Consider the following 13697-nt stretch of genomic DNA (forward strand, 5'->3'; position numbering starts at 1 on the left):
AGGAAGTACAATTTGAAAGGAATGTAGGAATTAGCACACCAAATGGCTCTATGCTGACAGTTCACTGGTACTTTGCAGCAAGCCAGGGCTCACGTGGCAGGCCGTCTGCCTCTGTACTATTATGACTCCTGTTCTAGAGCAGAATGGGATCGAAAGCACCAGGGTCATAAACAGCATGTTTCCCTGCACCACAACACCCCACACCCCCTGCTAGATCAGGCCTCTGCTGGCAGATCCTTGCAGGGTGTGTTTTGAGGTAGAGCGAGTCAGGCTTTATGTTTTCCCCTGTGGTTCACCCCAAGAATGCCATCGGCGGTGGCACTGCGGTGCGAGAAAGCAGGTGGAAGCTGGTGATTTCATTTCCGTTGCCTGTGTGCAATGGGGCTAGGGCATGATGGTGGAAAGTCATCAGGGTGGAGCTTGGAGCTAAATTGATTTCAGAGCTAAATTGATTCCTGCAAATTCGACGATCTGGCGGGGACTGTGTGCCCCAACATGACAAGCCAAGTTTGGCCCTTATGCAAATCCACACACATGGGCTCCTAACCTTATGTACCATCTGCTTTTCAAAGCAGGTGTTTGTGGAAGCACACTTCCATTTTTTCCTCTGTGATCTGATAGTCAGGCATAATAACTTCTCAGGCATAATAAAGCTGTTTCTTTTCTACAGTGATGCCCTAAACATGATGAGAAGTAAATCCAAGTAACATCACTTTATATAAGTGCTTTTGTGTCCTTACTTCAATAGATTTGCTCCATTGTCATCATTTCTCCAAGTGATAACGCATATCTCTACTGGAAATGTCAGATTCCAACCCTTTCAAATGCACAAGCCTGTCAGCTTCTTATTGAAGAAATCCTTGCTATTTGTGGATAGACTTTTTTTTACAAATGTCTGGTACACCTGCAGACCTGTTTGTGTTTTTCCAAGAAGCTCAGCTCTTTGTTGCATTCAGGTTGCTGTGCATCTAATACACCAGGGGAATTCTCTCCCACTGCCTCACAATGTCACTAAGGTCTCAGAGTTTTAAAGGTACAGCCACTGGCCTCTGAAATCTCCCTTTTGTAAAGCTCTGACTCAGCCAAGCATTCTACTCATTTAAATGAATATTAGTTTGGAGGCTATCTTACAGCTTAGGCTAAATTCCCTCCTCCCAATCAGTCAGCCAGAGCTTTTGCTGAAATAAAGCTTTATTCAGCCTTCATTTCGCTTAACTCTGACATGGTGTCAGTCTGTTTTTCCATCCCAGCCCAGTGGATTAATTTCCAAATAAAGCAACATCTAGATACACTGATTTCTGTCTTTTTGTATAACACCATGCAATCATGAAAACACCACCTGAACAATTGTCACTCTCTCTACCTTGGCTCCACTCACCCTCCAGTGCTCTGCTTCACTGTACTGATAACCAGCCATACCTATTCCACATGTTGCCCATTTATTTCCCTATTTATACCCTAGACTAAATAGAAAAATTTGTGAAATCGCTTGCTGATTACTTGAGCACTAAGCCCTTTTCCTAGTGTTCTAATTTGCTACTGACACTGACCTTTTGATTTTGTTTTGCTTCTGACCTGTTGCATGCTGTTCACCTGACTGTCTGCCTGTTTAATGACCTTGATATTGCTTATCCCTTTAATAAACAACCAACCTGCTTGCAACTGTATGTACTCTACTAGTCAGTCCTGAAAATAATGACTTTCTGGGAGTTGCACAGTAAGTTTACGGGTTAAACAAATGCCACGGTAAATTTGTGAAGTAACTGTATCATGCAAGAATGAATTTAGTTGTTTAGCACAGGTACATTTAAAAACAAGTGCCAAAATCTGAGATTTTGCCTGAATGAAGATGCTAAGACCCTGATGTAGTCCACTGCTGAGTTTGTCCAACACCACAGTAACCTTCCTTTGTGGGAGTCACATGTGGCTGCATAGGTCTCAGTGACATTCCTCATTTTTAGGAACTCTTGAAACATGTCGAAATAGACAGGCAGCCCAATCATCTTCTGCAATGTCAAGACAAACCACCAAGGAGCTTTGCCACATTTTCTTCCAAGCCATGATGTGAATCATTGATAAAGGAACCCACTTTCTCCATCTATTTTATACTTAAGCATATTACCTGTGAGTCCAGCATCTACGGTATTTGGGAACATATAATGCACAGATAGTGATCAACTCAAAGGCTGGTCACTTTAAATAACAGACTTTTCTCTGCAAAGGATTTCCCATAATTGTTGGCCTTGCTGAGGTTACACAAGCCATGATTTACTGGCACTCCTGGTCTGGCTCAGTTCATAGCTTAAGGGAGTGATTTTTGTTCTTGTCCATTCAAAATATCTTGGCTCTAGACTTCTGGAACCCTTTTCCTCCAAGCCTCTTACTACATCTCATTACTTTTCTTTACAGGGAAGCTCTCATTTCCACTTTAATTTGACAACACAGAATAAAGAAGCAGCCATCAAAGTGTTATGCCATGCCATTCCCTGCTGGATAGCCTCTGTGAGACATGCATATTAAGTTTTAAAAATGAATTATTAAAACTGATTTATAGCATTCTGCCACAGAGGATTCAGGTGATATGCATTGAATTAATTGGGGTCCTACACAGGGAAAATGATCAAGTATTCGAATAGTTAATATGCATAAAGGGTCCATTATTTCAGACGTGTTTCAGAGTCATGAAAATGCAGAGGTACATATTTGCATTCCTGAATGAAACATACTGTCTCCCTGTGGATGAAAATGTCAAAATTCATTTTTGGTTGTCAGATCAACAATTAAGATAATTGTTGTCGTGTTAAGATAGCATGCAGGTGTGATAAGGATAATTTCTTAGCTAATGGGTAATAAAAGATCATACAACAGTTATGACACAAAACGTTGATTATTTTCCAGTTTTTCAGCTGTTTTCTAAAGGCAGATATATTTTTATATATATTTATACCATCAAATCAATCAAAGTATTTTCATTCTAAATCTCTTCATATTGCAATGCGTGTTTATATTGTTTAGACTATCACTGGATTTTGTCAGAAGTGTAATAAAAAAGAGTGGAAGGTGTTATATTTTGATCACTAAAGGCATTGTCTAAGAGTGCCCATTTATATGAGGCTGAACAGATCATTTTTTTAAAAGTTCAAAACATAACCTTAGCCATGGGCATCCCTTCTAATATTACAACATTCAGGCTATTCATTATGAATGATCAAAATGCAATTTATAATTAAATTTCACAAATTACATTTAAAAACTACTATCCAGCACTTTGGCTGCATAAGCCACTTAATATGCAAAAAAAAATTAGTGAATCATCAAATTTTTTGAATAATGTTTTTTCTCTGTGGGTCATCGCACCCTGTTTCTGCCAATCTAATCTGTAATGCCCAGCAGTCTGAGGGGGCAGCAGTGGTTCTTGGGAAGGGCACCGGGGTGTACAGCTGGGGCTGTGGGTGCTCTGCCGTGTGTGTTGGACCCCGCAGGAGCCCACTGCATCAGGCGTTGCGATTTGTGTCGTCGCCTACTGCTGCCAGCTGAGCGATGTTATCTGCATGGATGGGCTCTGACCTTCTGTCTCCTCCCGGGTGCCGCTGCGCAGGATTTGAGAGTCCTGCATATATGCCCGAGATAAGCACTGGCTCATTCTCTTTGCTCACGTTCATGAGAGAAAGAGACAGTGAGATAGTGTGCGCTCTAACGCACACACGTTAGAGCACACAGTTGAAATTAACTGAAGAGCAACCCCTATTACTACTGCAGCAACTCTAACAAAATGGCAGGATCTTACCTCTAGATGGGGTCTCAGAAGAGAAGTATAAAATGCCTGCATTTAATTACATTTACCTAGGCTGAGCCATGTTGCTTTATTTCTCCCTGCAAGAACGAGAACTATTCTGCTGTGAAATGCATTTTATACTTTTTACATCTTTTGTATTGGTAATGTATGTTGCACCTGTTATTTTGTGCACACACCTTCAGTGAAGAATGAATAGAATAGCTTTTAAAGGTTATGGAAGGACAATGAAAATCTAGATATAACTGGAACAAGAAATTAACTATTCAGAAATGTTTTGACTCTTCACAATTTTACAGTATTTCGCATTCAGAGGTAATTTAGATATTAAAGAGTATAATTGTATAATACTTGCATTTTGAAATAGCCTGAGGCACCAGTAGTATATTAAATCATTCATGGCTACAAAACGGAGAACGTAGTTCTCTATAACATTATTTTTCCTATGCTTTTTCTCAGTCTGGTTCAAATCGTGCACTTCTTACTTTATCATGTTATTTTAACTAGCAATCTTAGATGCCGCTTAATGTTAATGTTTTCACTTTCAGAGAACAATGCTTAAAACAATATAGCAGAGGTGTCTGAAAGCCATACAAGATTCGCCATTTCCTGGATAATTACCTTAGCTAACACTTAGGACGTACTCTTCCTCTTCTTGGTGAGAATTAATTTTTTGTTGTTGTTGTTATTGGTCATGCAAATTAATGTCATTCAGCTGTCGTGGTTAGAAAACATGGTTCTCAATTTTGATATCAGCTGTTGGTTTGTCTCTACTTCTAGATGTATGTATACTTCACTGAAAGACATTCTCTCGTTTTCAGTACGAACATTAAATGTAAAAAAAAAAAATAATAACATGAAGAAGGCAGTAGAGCAAGATCTAGCTTTTCCCACTAGCACTTCACAAGGCTTGTCTGATAAGGCGAGACTGCCAGGACACCTGCAGTAGGGTCACAGGGTGTGTGCCAGACAGATCTGACATTCCATCTGAATGTGGCAAAGCAGGCAGCAGCTAAATTACAACCACAGGGAGTGCATAAGACAGAAACATATTGGCAGAAAAGGTGTTCACTTCCATCATCTCTCTGCTTGACTGATAGGCTTGGCTTGACAAAATTGCTTTTCTTGGGGAACCTGCAAGGTTGTGTATTAAGGGCAGGGAGAGAGAGAGCTGTTTCCAGACAGAGAAGGGTTAATTCGGGATCTTTTTTCTCTCATCTTGTTTGCATTTTATAACAACAGTTTTGGAAAAATTATTGTAATATTTTAACTCACAAAAAAAGGAAAACAGCTCAAATTGGCTGAGGTCAGTGCTCTAGCTCACCTTTACAACATGTTAGTTCTTCTTTAGAGTTCACTACTGGAAGCCTTTTCCTCCAGGCTGCCAAGAAATTACATTAGCCCGTGTCTTATTTTGTTGATTATCTCACCGGCAACTCCAGATGGTTACTTCAAGCAAGCAATTTCTTACAGCTCAATAATTGTGCAAGTTTAGCATTCACATGGAAAGAGAGAGAAAGTGAGAGTGAGTGAGAGAGAGAAAGTGAGAGCGAGTGAGTGAGAGTAAGGGTGAAAGAGAGAGAGAGAGAGAGAGGGAGAGAGAGAGAGCGCTGCTTTCACGGAGCATCTTGTAAGGCCAAGGAGAGAGATTAAAGCTTGTTTATTCGTTACACTCAGCAGAGACGAAGTGTGCTGTTGCAACATGTGCTGTGCAGAGCAGGTTAAGCCTGGGCTGCTTGCCGGATCTCTCAGTAAGACTGGCTCAAACTGTGCCTTGAATCCGTTCACCTGCAACTTTCACTGCATGGAATCCATCCAGATGTCAGGGTCCTTTTGGTCTCTGACATTCGAGCTTAGGTTTATGGAAGCAAGCAGAAAGAAATGCCAAATAAGCTTGACTCCAAATCCTCCCTGCAGGTTTGAAGTTTACAAAGTAATATAATCCGCAAGCTGGCAGTTTTTATTCAGACCAGCACTTCATCCTGGGTCTGCAGACCACTTGAGATGCAGGAGTGGTAACACAGGATGCCCCTGGATGCCCAGAAATGTTCCTCTGTTCAATTTTGTTTTGGAGTGAATTATATTTTGTACAATAAAAACAGGGAAAAAAATAAATAATTTTCTCCCCATGTACATTTCATTACATGTATAACTTATTTCTGTGAAAGGGCATTCAGTGCCCAGAACACCAAATACTGCTCAGGACTGCAATCAGTGGGGATTTGTCCTTACAGTGAACAGTTACTCCTGCTGTTGGATGCTCCATTACAAGCAATATCACCCTTTTCTCACATCCAGAGCAGTCAAACCCTTCATTAATACATGAAAACCCGACAGACACTGTATAAAATATACTATATGTATCAACATAAAAACAAAAATTTAAAACAAACAACACTAAGCATGTGGGCAGAGCCATCCAGACAAAGTATCCATAGGAAAGTGGGCATCAGTGAAATACAGTGAAGTACAGGTAGATGTATCCTACTAGGCATCTCCGCCTACTACGCCTCCAGTGGTGCCGCTGAAATGTAAATGCAGTAGAGCATAACTTACCCATCAACTTTGCAGACTATTAAAAATGAATTTTTCAAGTTAAATGCGCTTTCCTAACCCCCAGTAGCATAGAGTAAGTTTGTTGCAATAAACAAACTGTAATAGTGGTAATCTAACAGGGTGCCTGCTGGTCAAGATCTTTGTTCCAGTAAGCTTCTTGCAAGATGGTATGTAAATAGTTTATTTAATGTGCTTAGATTGAACTGTAGCAAACCAGTGTTCCTGGCTTTGTTAGTTAAGAATTTACGTACCTAATAAGTGATCATACTCAGGAGTTTGACATCTTATTTTAATACAATGAGCTGAGTGCTGTGTGACAATAGGACATGAGCATCTTATAGTTTCCTTCCAAAATGTGCTGCCATGTCTTTTACTCTTAATATCACAACCAGCTACAGTGCTATAAATTGGAAAACTACATGATAAATCTACTTGTAGCAAATAATCTATAGAACATATAGCGTGAACATCAAGAGCAATCAATCAGAATTTGCTGCATAAGTGTCATATGGGGACACAACATGGCCATGAGCCATGAGTTCTTTTTTTTCTGTTTGAGGAAACCACTGGCTAAAGAAGCTGCAGCAGAGCCATTGGCTGTCTGTGAAAGCAGCCGGTATCCTGAGCTTGTTTCCATGGCAATGTTAGGCACAGGTCTTCTGTTCTGAGCCTCCCATCTCCTGTCAGTGATGCCCCTCTAAAGCAAGATGTTAATATTTCATCCACATCTACACAAGTTCGCCTGTGGTGTAGAAGCATAACCATCGGGATTGAGAGGCTTCTGGACTGCTCAGGACACATAAGAAACATAAGATAATTGATCATTACCGACCTTCAGTTATGAAAGTCTAATAATGCTGTGTATTCCTCCAACATTCGATTGGTTCAAAAACAGCATACGTTTATGCAATCAACACTTAATTCATATTTGAAGGAAAAATCATTATAAAAGGGCTTCTGGCTTTAAATTGCACTCTGAAATATTCTCCTAAACTGAGATCAGATTGACCTTTAATATAACCTCAATATAACCTCCTTAAATTACACTAATGCAAGGTTTCTGCAAGAATGGATAACCTGGAAGCAAAATATGGAAGGAAATCAGATGACAGAACCAAATGGCTATAGGACAATTACAATATTATCCAGACTATTCCCCCTTATCTGACACATGTAGTAAAATATTACTGACTTCTTGTAATTTACCGAAACTTTTTCATCACTAGCAAAAGAGGCTGAAATTCCTTGAGGGTGAAAGTTTCACATGAAGCCCAAACTTTGCTTTCAGTCAACCATTTGATTGAAGGATTTCTGTGACATCAAGACAGCCATGTACAATGCCAATTCCAATTGCCAGCCAGACACATGACAAAGGCACTATGAAATGATGCCCCTGAGGTCTCATTTGCTGTAGCAGAGAAGGTGCATGACTGAGAATGGGCTGCTAAGCCTCTGGAGCTGCAAGCAAAGGCCAGCTCTCCTCCACAGTCCAGCGAGAAAAAGGTCAGGTCCGACACCGCCACTCAGAACCAGGGCAAGTATAATAACCAGGGCAGGTATAATAAGTATAATGGCTCTATTCTTATCCTTTACGTGCATGCAAGACATGCAAGCAAGGTCTCAAATCTCACAAATCGGCTTCTTTTTGACCTCTAATCAACTCTGCCATATCATACTGTTCTTTTTGCTTTAAGAGGAAAGTTTGGAGAAGAGATGGTAAGGGCTGGCAGTCTTCTTGGCATGCTTCTTCATTACGGCTCTGTACACGGGCCCAGTAGATAGAATGTTATAGTCAATTAATTTTTCTGCAGACTTACCAACATGCAGTACTTTGCCCTTGTATTGGACAGCTGCACAGCAATTCACCGCCTGGACTTTCTTTCCCATCTTATGTGCCAAATTCCTGTCATCCTTTTCAGAGTCTAATTTTATGTTTGCCTTGATATCTGCACGGCCCTTTGTAATCCTTTGTAAACTAACTCCAATTTCCAAGCCTTTAACATCTGGCTGGACTGTAAACTTCTGAAATGCTTAACTGTATTGCAGAAGGTCACATCCAGAATCAGACTGTAAAAAAACATGCCTGGATAAAGGACGATAAGATTTTAAATATTGGCATTTTATTGTACATCTTGAATGCATGAAGTCTGTGCTATAGAAGGTGCCTTAATAGTAGGTCTTTAAAAGACAGCTTTGACAGTCTTATCAATCTGCTGTTCATTTTCTGTAGTGCGGTACTTAGCTTTGACATTTCTCGGGTTAAAATCTCAGAAAAAGATTCAGATGGTGGCATGGGGCTGTGTACTGACTTTGGTAAATCCCTTCATTTTAATCTGCACATACAGTACAAATGGGAAGTCCAAGTGCTTTGAAAGAAAGTGTATTTAAAATTAACTTAAAAAGAAACTGAAAAAGTTGTACCAGAAAAAAAAAAAATCTTGAAAAAGAATTTCCAAAACACCCGACTTTCCTCTGTGACAAAGCTATAGGGAGGTGCAAATAATTTAAAAGAAAAAAAAAGTTTGATGGCATTTGATACTTTAAAAACAAAAGAAGAAAGGAAAACGAAGACAAACTGCAGTCGTTACGCCGTCTATCTTAGGTGTGTCTTCATATAAAATGAAGGACATTACTAATCAGAGAAACTATTTGACAGCCTTCAACAATTTAAAACAGAACTACCGACTTCAGTATGTGACAGTAGTGACTGTTTGAAAATAAATGTGTCCCAAACAATAAAACAGATCATTTATCTTTATTGCATAACAGCACAAAGAATTCAATACTTATTAAAGCCAACTTTGAAGTATTAAGTATGTAAAAGGATACCGAAGAGATGCTAGAAAAAGGTTTGCAGTTTGTAATTGAATTTCAGGTCAGAACTTCCCAGGCAGGACCAGGGAGAAAAAGGTGGATATTCTGATGTGCCCCAGTTAGAGCCCTGACCTAAATCCCACAAACATTTGAGGTATGAAAGATTATTTTCCATTTACATTCCTTGCAATCTTTAAAAAGTGGTTTTAAGGAAAATAACCAGATTGTAATTGTCACTCACATGCTTCTGAGGGATGTTTATGATCTCTGTGTGTCTAATATAAAATCCTATCTCCTGCAGTTTTAAAGAGTCTTTTATGTGATTAAAGAATTCCTGTAAACTGAGGTACAAATGCATTAAAGTCTCAGTGAAAGGCATCAGGAAAGGTATTGATCAATTAAAGTATAGAAGAATTGGGAAAAGGTTTGAACACAGGAACTATCAGACATTATTACTTAAAGTGTAATGGCTGCGCTGATCCATTCAAATGAGCCTAAAAACATATTTCCTGTGCAAGTGACAGCCCTAAACATCACAACGTGGAAGAGAAGATTCCTTTCCACTCTGAAAGCAATTATCAGGTCTAGGCCATGCTGGTAGGTTTGGCAAACTTCAGAATGAGCTGTAGGTATGTAATGCATTTTAAACAGGTGCAGGACTGTGCCCAGACATAAACTACATATTTGTGGTGAAGGCCACTGCTCCTCACTATAACCTGCCAAACTGTTAACATCATTTTCAGCCTATCATTTTGTCCTCTGTACTTTGCTACTTTTGTACATACTACTTTTGTGTTTTTTTTTAATAGCCAATAGTACTTTATTTCTAATTGCAAGAAGCCTCCTGTAACTAGACTTCAGCGTAATGGTAAATGCCAAAGTGTGTTTTGAGTGTCCAACTTTCCAACTCAGTTTAATAGGTGAAATACATCAGATTAACGCATGGGCTGGTAGAATTCATTAGATGAAATCGATCCCTTCCATCCACTTTCAGAGCTTCTTGTTATTGAGTTGAGGCCCTAGAGGGAAAGCAAGAGGAGATGCACTGAAGTTTTAATGGTAGACTTCACAATTTATGAGAACCATATAGCTGACATAAGAAGAGTACGTTCCAGTATAGTATTTGTGGACTGATTATTTCCAAAGCTCGTATTCATTCCATTCAGGTATCTTCTCCCTTAGAGATTTCTCTTGATTTTCATCCACAAGTACAACAATGAACTGAATATTTTAGTTTACTGACATGATAGACGCAAGGCAATATTTTACTGCTTGAGTAAGCAAGACAAACCACACAAAGCAGGTTTTCTAAAAAGGACTTTACTCTTCTGTTCACAGAAGGCACCTTAGTACAGTTCCATGTAGGATAAGCATCCACAGCCATTTTTGAAATACAAAGCATGTATTAAAGGCAATTCTGATTCATCCACTTTTCTCTGATCATCTTATTGTAAAATATGACAGTGATTATGGCCTTTGTAGGAAACAGAACTACGCATCCCAAACAATTTTGCTATCCCAAAGGTCATGCACAGCTCTGTGATTTTCACAAGGTACTGTATCACTCTGAGATAGGCTTTAGACTTCAGGTCTAATTCACTCACTTGGTAGAGAGGGGCAAGATGATGAAACCAGGGGGGCTTCATATCGTCAATATAAGCAAAGAATCTCCATACTGCTTTGCTAATTGAATTTTACACCTAAAGGTCATACTGGAATACCATCTACTATACTTTGTTTTGTAAACTAATGCTTTGTTTTGTTTTTTTAAAAAGTGTTAATGCATTGCCCATTGTTCTGCACAGAGGCAGCTTCAGCAAACTTGCTCATATGTAATCTTTAATAAATTTGGCACTGTCTTTGGCTGAGATAGATGTTGTTTAGGAACAAAGCACACCAACATGACATTTGACAAAGACACCAAAGATTAGATTACCATACATACATCAAATAGTTTCAAAGGTATCTAAAGATCAGTTCAGCCCATTTTGTTTTAAATGTCCAACATCTATACCTTTAACTCTCAAAGCTTGAATAAAGCATTCATTATATTTCTCAAAAATGTATTCAGCAAATCTAACCATAACATTGGTTTGTGGAGTGGCAACACGGGTCTAAGTTCCCAGGTCTTATTTAAAATAAATGTAAATTGTATTTCTCTCTCCAAAAGCACTGGCACTGAAGCTGTATACATGTTCTTTGGTAACAGAATACCACATATTTACACTGCACATCTCAGAAAGCCCTCCAAAAAGAACTAAAACAAATTCTAAAATTAAACAAAATGAAGCAGCCAGGTTTAAGGGACCAGACTGTATGACTAAATCAATACAAACCTTTTAAAATGTTAAATGTCAATTCTTTCTTAAGTGTTTCTTTGTGTTCTCTCCCTGAGGATTTTATTCAAGGCTCAAGTGATGAACTGGGTTCAGAAACTATTAAAGGAATGCAAGATTGGCCCTACATTCATGCTTATGTATAAAAGCAATTTGTCTGTATTACAGCAAGTGAAAAACTATTGAATGTCTCCAATGGACTTTCATTCCAACCAGTGCTTGGCCTCATCAATCAACACCCCTTAAAAAAAACTAAAAATTAAAAAAAATAATAATAATAAAAACAGGAGAAAAAGAGAAAAATATTTTGTTGTAATTTTTCCCTTTAAGCTTTAGGAAGACTCTGCTAATCACTACTACATTTCATATCGTGTTCAGTCCATCATTTCACTGCTGAATATTTTTCCTACTTGACGATCAATAGTCTGTACTAACAAAGGCTTACACAGTGCAAAAGGCTGTAAGTAGACTCCTCCATAGCACATAAATGATTTCAGTGATTTCATAAGATGAAATCATTGTGAATTTTAGAACCATCATAAAACTAATCTAGCAAGTGTTTCACTTTTTTTTTTCTTTTTTTAAAATATCCTCAGCCCTTATGAATTTTTACTAATAAGTAACAAAATTCCCACCTTAGGGCATAGTGCACTAGTATATAATAATAAACAGTTTGTATAAACATTTGCAGTTAGTATGGGGGTATCATTGTCATTTTAAGACAATACATACCAGTTAGTATGTATTGCCATGGTCCAAATGTTGAAATACACTGTTCTACTTTTCCAAAATGTTGATATACACTTACTCAATATAGCCCACTTGTGGTAACCTCTAAATGCATTAGACACTTTTCTAGGTCTCACCAACACATTTATAAGTACTAGTATACTATTAGAATGTTGACAACTTGCTTTTATACATGTGCATTAACAGAGGACCAAACCTGCTCAGAATTTCAGCTTTAACTGCTGTTCTCTTCAATGTCCAATGCTGCAACAACTGAATTTCTACCTTGAGACACTGCAAATTTATTTTACATTTTCTGTCCTCCCGTCAATGAACTATTTAAAACACGTACTGGAAACAGACATTTAGCATGTCCTCCGCAGGAGGGTCGTGGGAACAGGTTCCTACTGGCTGATGGTAGTGCCAGTCTGAGGTGTGTTGAGCCCACTTTGAGGGAGAGCGCGGACATTTAGGCCAGCTCACACTGTCCTGGGGGGCAGCTGCAGTTTGTATGTGCCAGCCAGAGCCTTGGCGGCACTGTAGATCATCTGCCTGCGGGACATGCCAGTGAAAGCCTGGTGCCAGTCTGTGCGGCTAATGTTGGGCACGCTCCTCTCCAGCACCTCGCCCACAGTTATGAGCAGGCCGGACCAGCGCAGACTGTAATCTGGAGGGGTGAGGGTTTGTGCCTGTGGGATTGGGGAACAGATAGAGGACATCATGGTTACAGGACTAGCTGCGGGAAGAAAGCCGCACAGAGCCATCAGAGACATTTAAATTCTTGGTGCAGAAAACTCCCAAGAACATACTGTGGATACGGAGGGCTACACTGGCTCAACTACTGCATCAGAAAATGTAACTACAAGAAACGATACAAAAACAATGACAACGAGCCAAATATTACTGCTACTTCATTCCATCAATGCAGTCACGTCACTCTATAGGCAAAACATTAGATATTAGTCAGGCCTTAGTTGTTACCAGGTTTTTTTAACCCTAAAATTCATGCCTGCACATACTTGTTAAAACTTCAAACATCCGTTTATAATTTCTATTTTAAAACCAAAGTACCCAATTGTAATTGCAGTCAACCTAGTGCTTGTCGATTAACTAATAACGTAATAACTAATAATACATTTTACTTGCTTGCCCCAGCGTTTGTCCCTGTGTTTATAATAACATGACAAATTACACAAAAAAAATGCTGGCCGAAAGTTTTTGGCATCCACTACTTTTTACAAAAGCGTTTCACAGTCATTGCTAATGAAAAAAGTAATTTCAGGAGGCTGCTCCATTTAATCCTTCAAAACTCAGCACCTCTCCTATCAAGCAGATTGGAGAGCTTAACATGATGAAGTGCTTTTTAACTGCCGAGTTACCGGATGGTTTGGAAAACAGATTTTTAAACATGGTGCACGAAACAAGGCTACATGGTACTTCAAACAAATGATTCGATGCCAATGACTAAG

The 13697-nt window shown here is 39.1% G+C and overlaps 1 protein-coding gene across 3 annotated transcripts in view; it reads right to left on the reverse strand.

Moving 5' to 3' along the window:
* Positions 1-10463: 10463 nt before the first annotated feature.
* Positions 10464-13697, reverse strand: part of prrc1 (proline-rich coiled-coil 1) — a 14784-nt gene continuing 11550 nt past the window's right edge. For all 3 annotated transcript variants that reach the window (XM_035535670.1, XM_035535668.1, XM_035535669.1), the window contains one exon: positions 10464-12917. In XM_035535670.1, the coding sequence (XP_035391563.1) occupies positions 12708-12917 (210 nt within the window). In that variant the 3' untranslated portion in view covers positions 10464-12707. The remainder of the gene's footprint in view (positions 12918-13697) is intronic.

Source organism: Electrophorus electricus, chromosome 17, assembly GCF_013358815.1.
Source record: "Electrophorus electricus isolate fEleEle1 chromosome 17, fEleEle1.pri, whole genome shotgun sequence".
Classification (NCBI taxonomy): Eukaryota; Metazoa; Chordata; class Actinopteri; order Gymnotiformes; family Gymnotidae; genus Electrophorus; species Electrophorus electricus.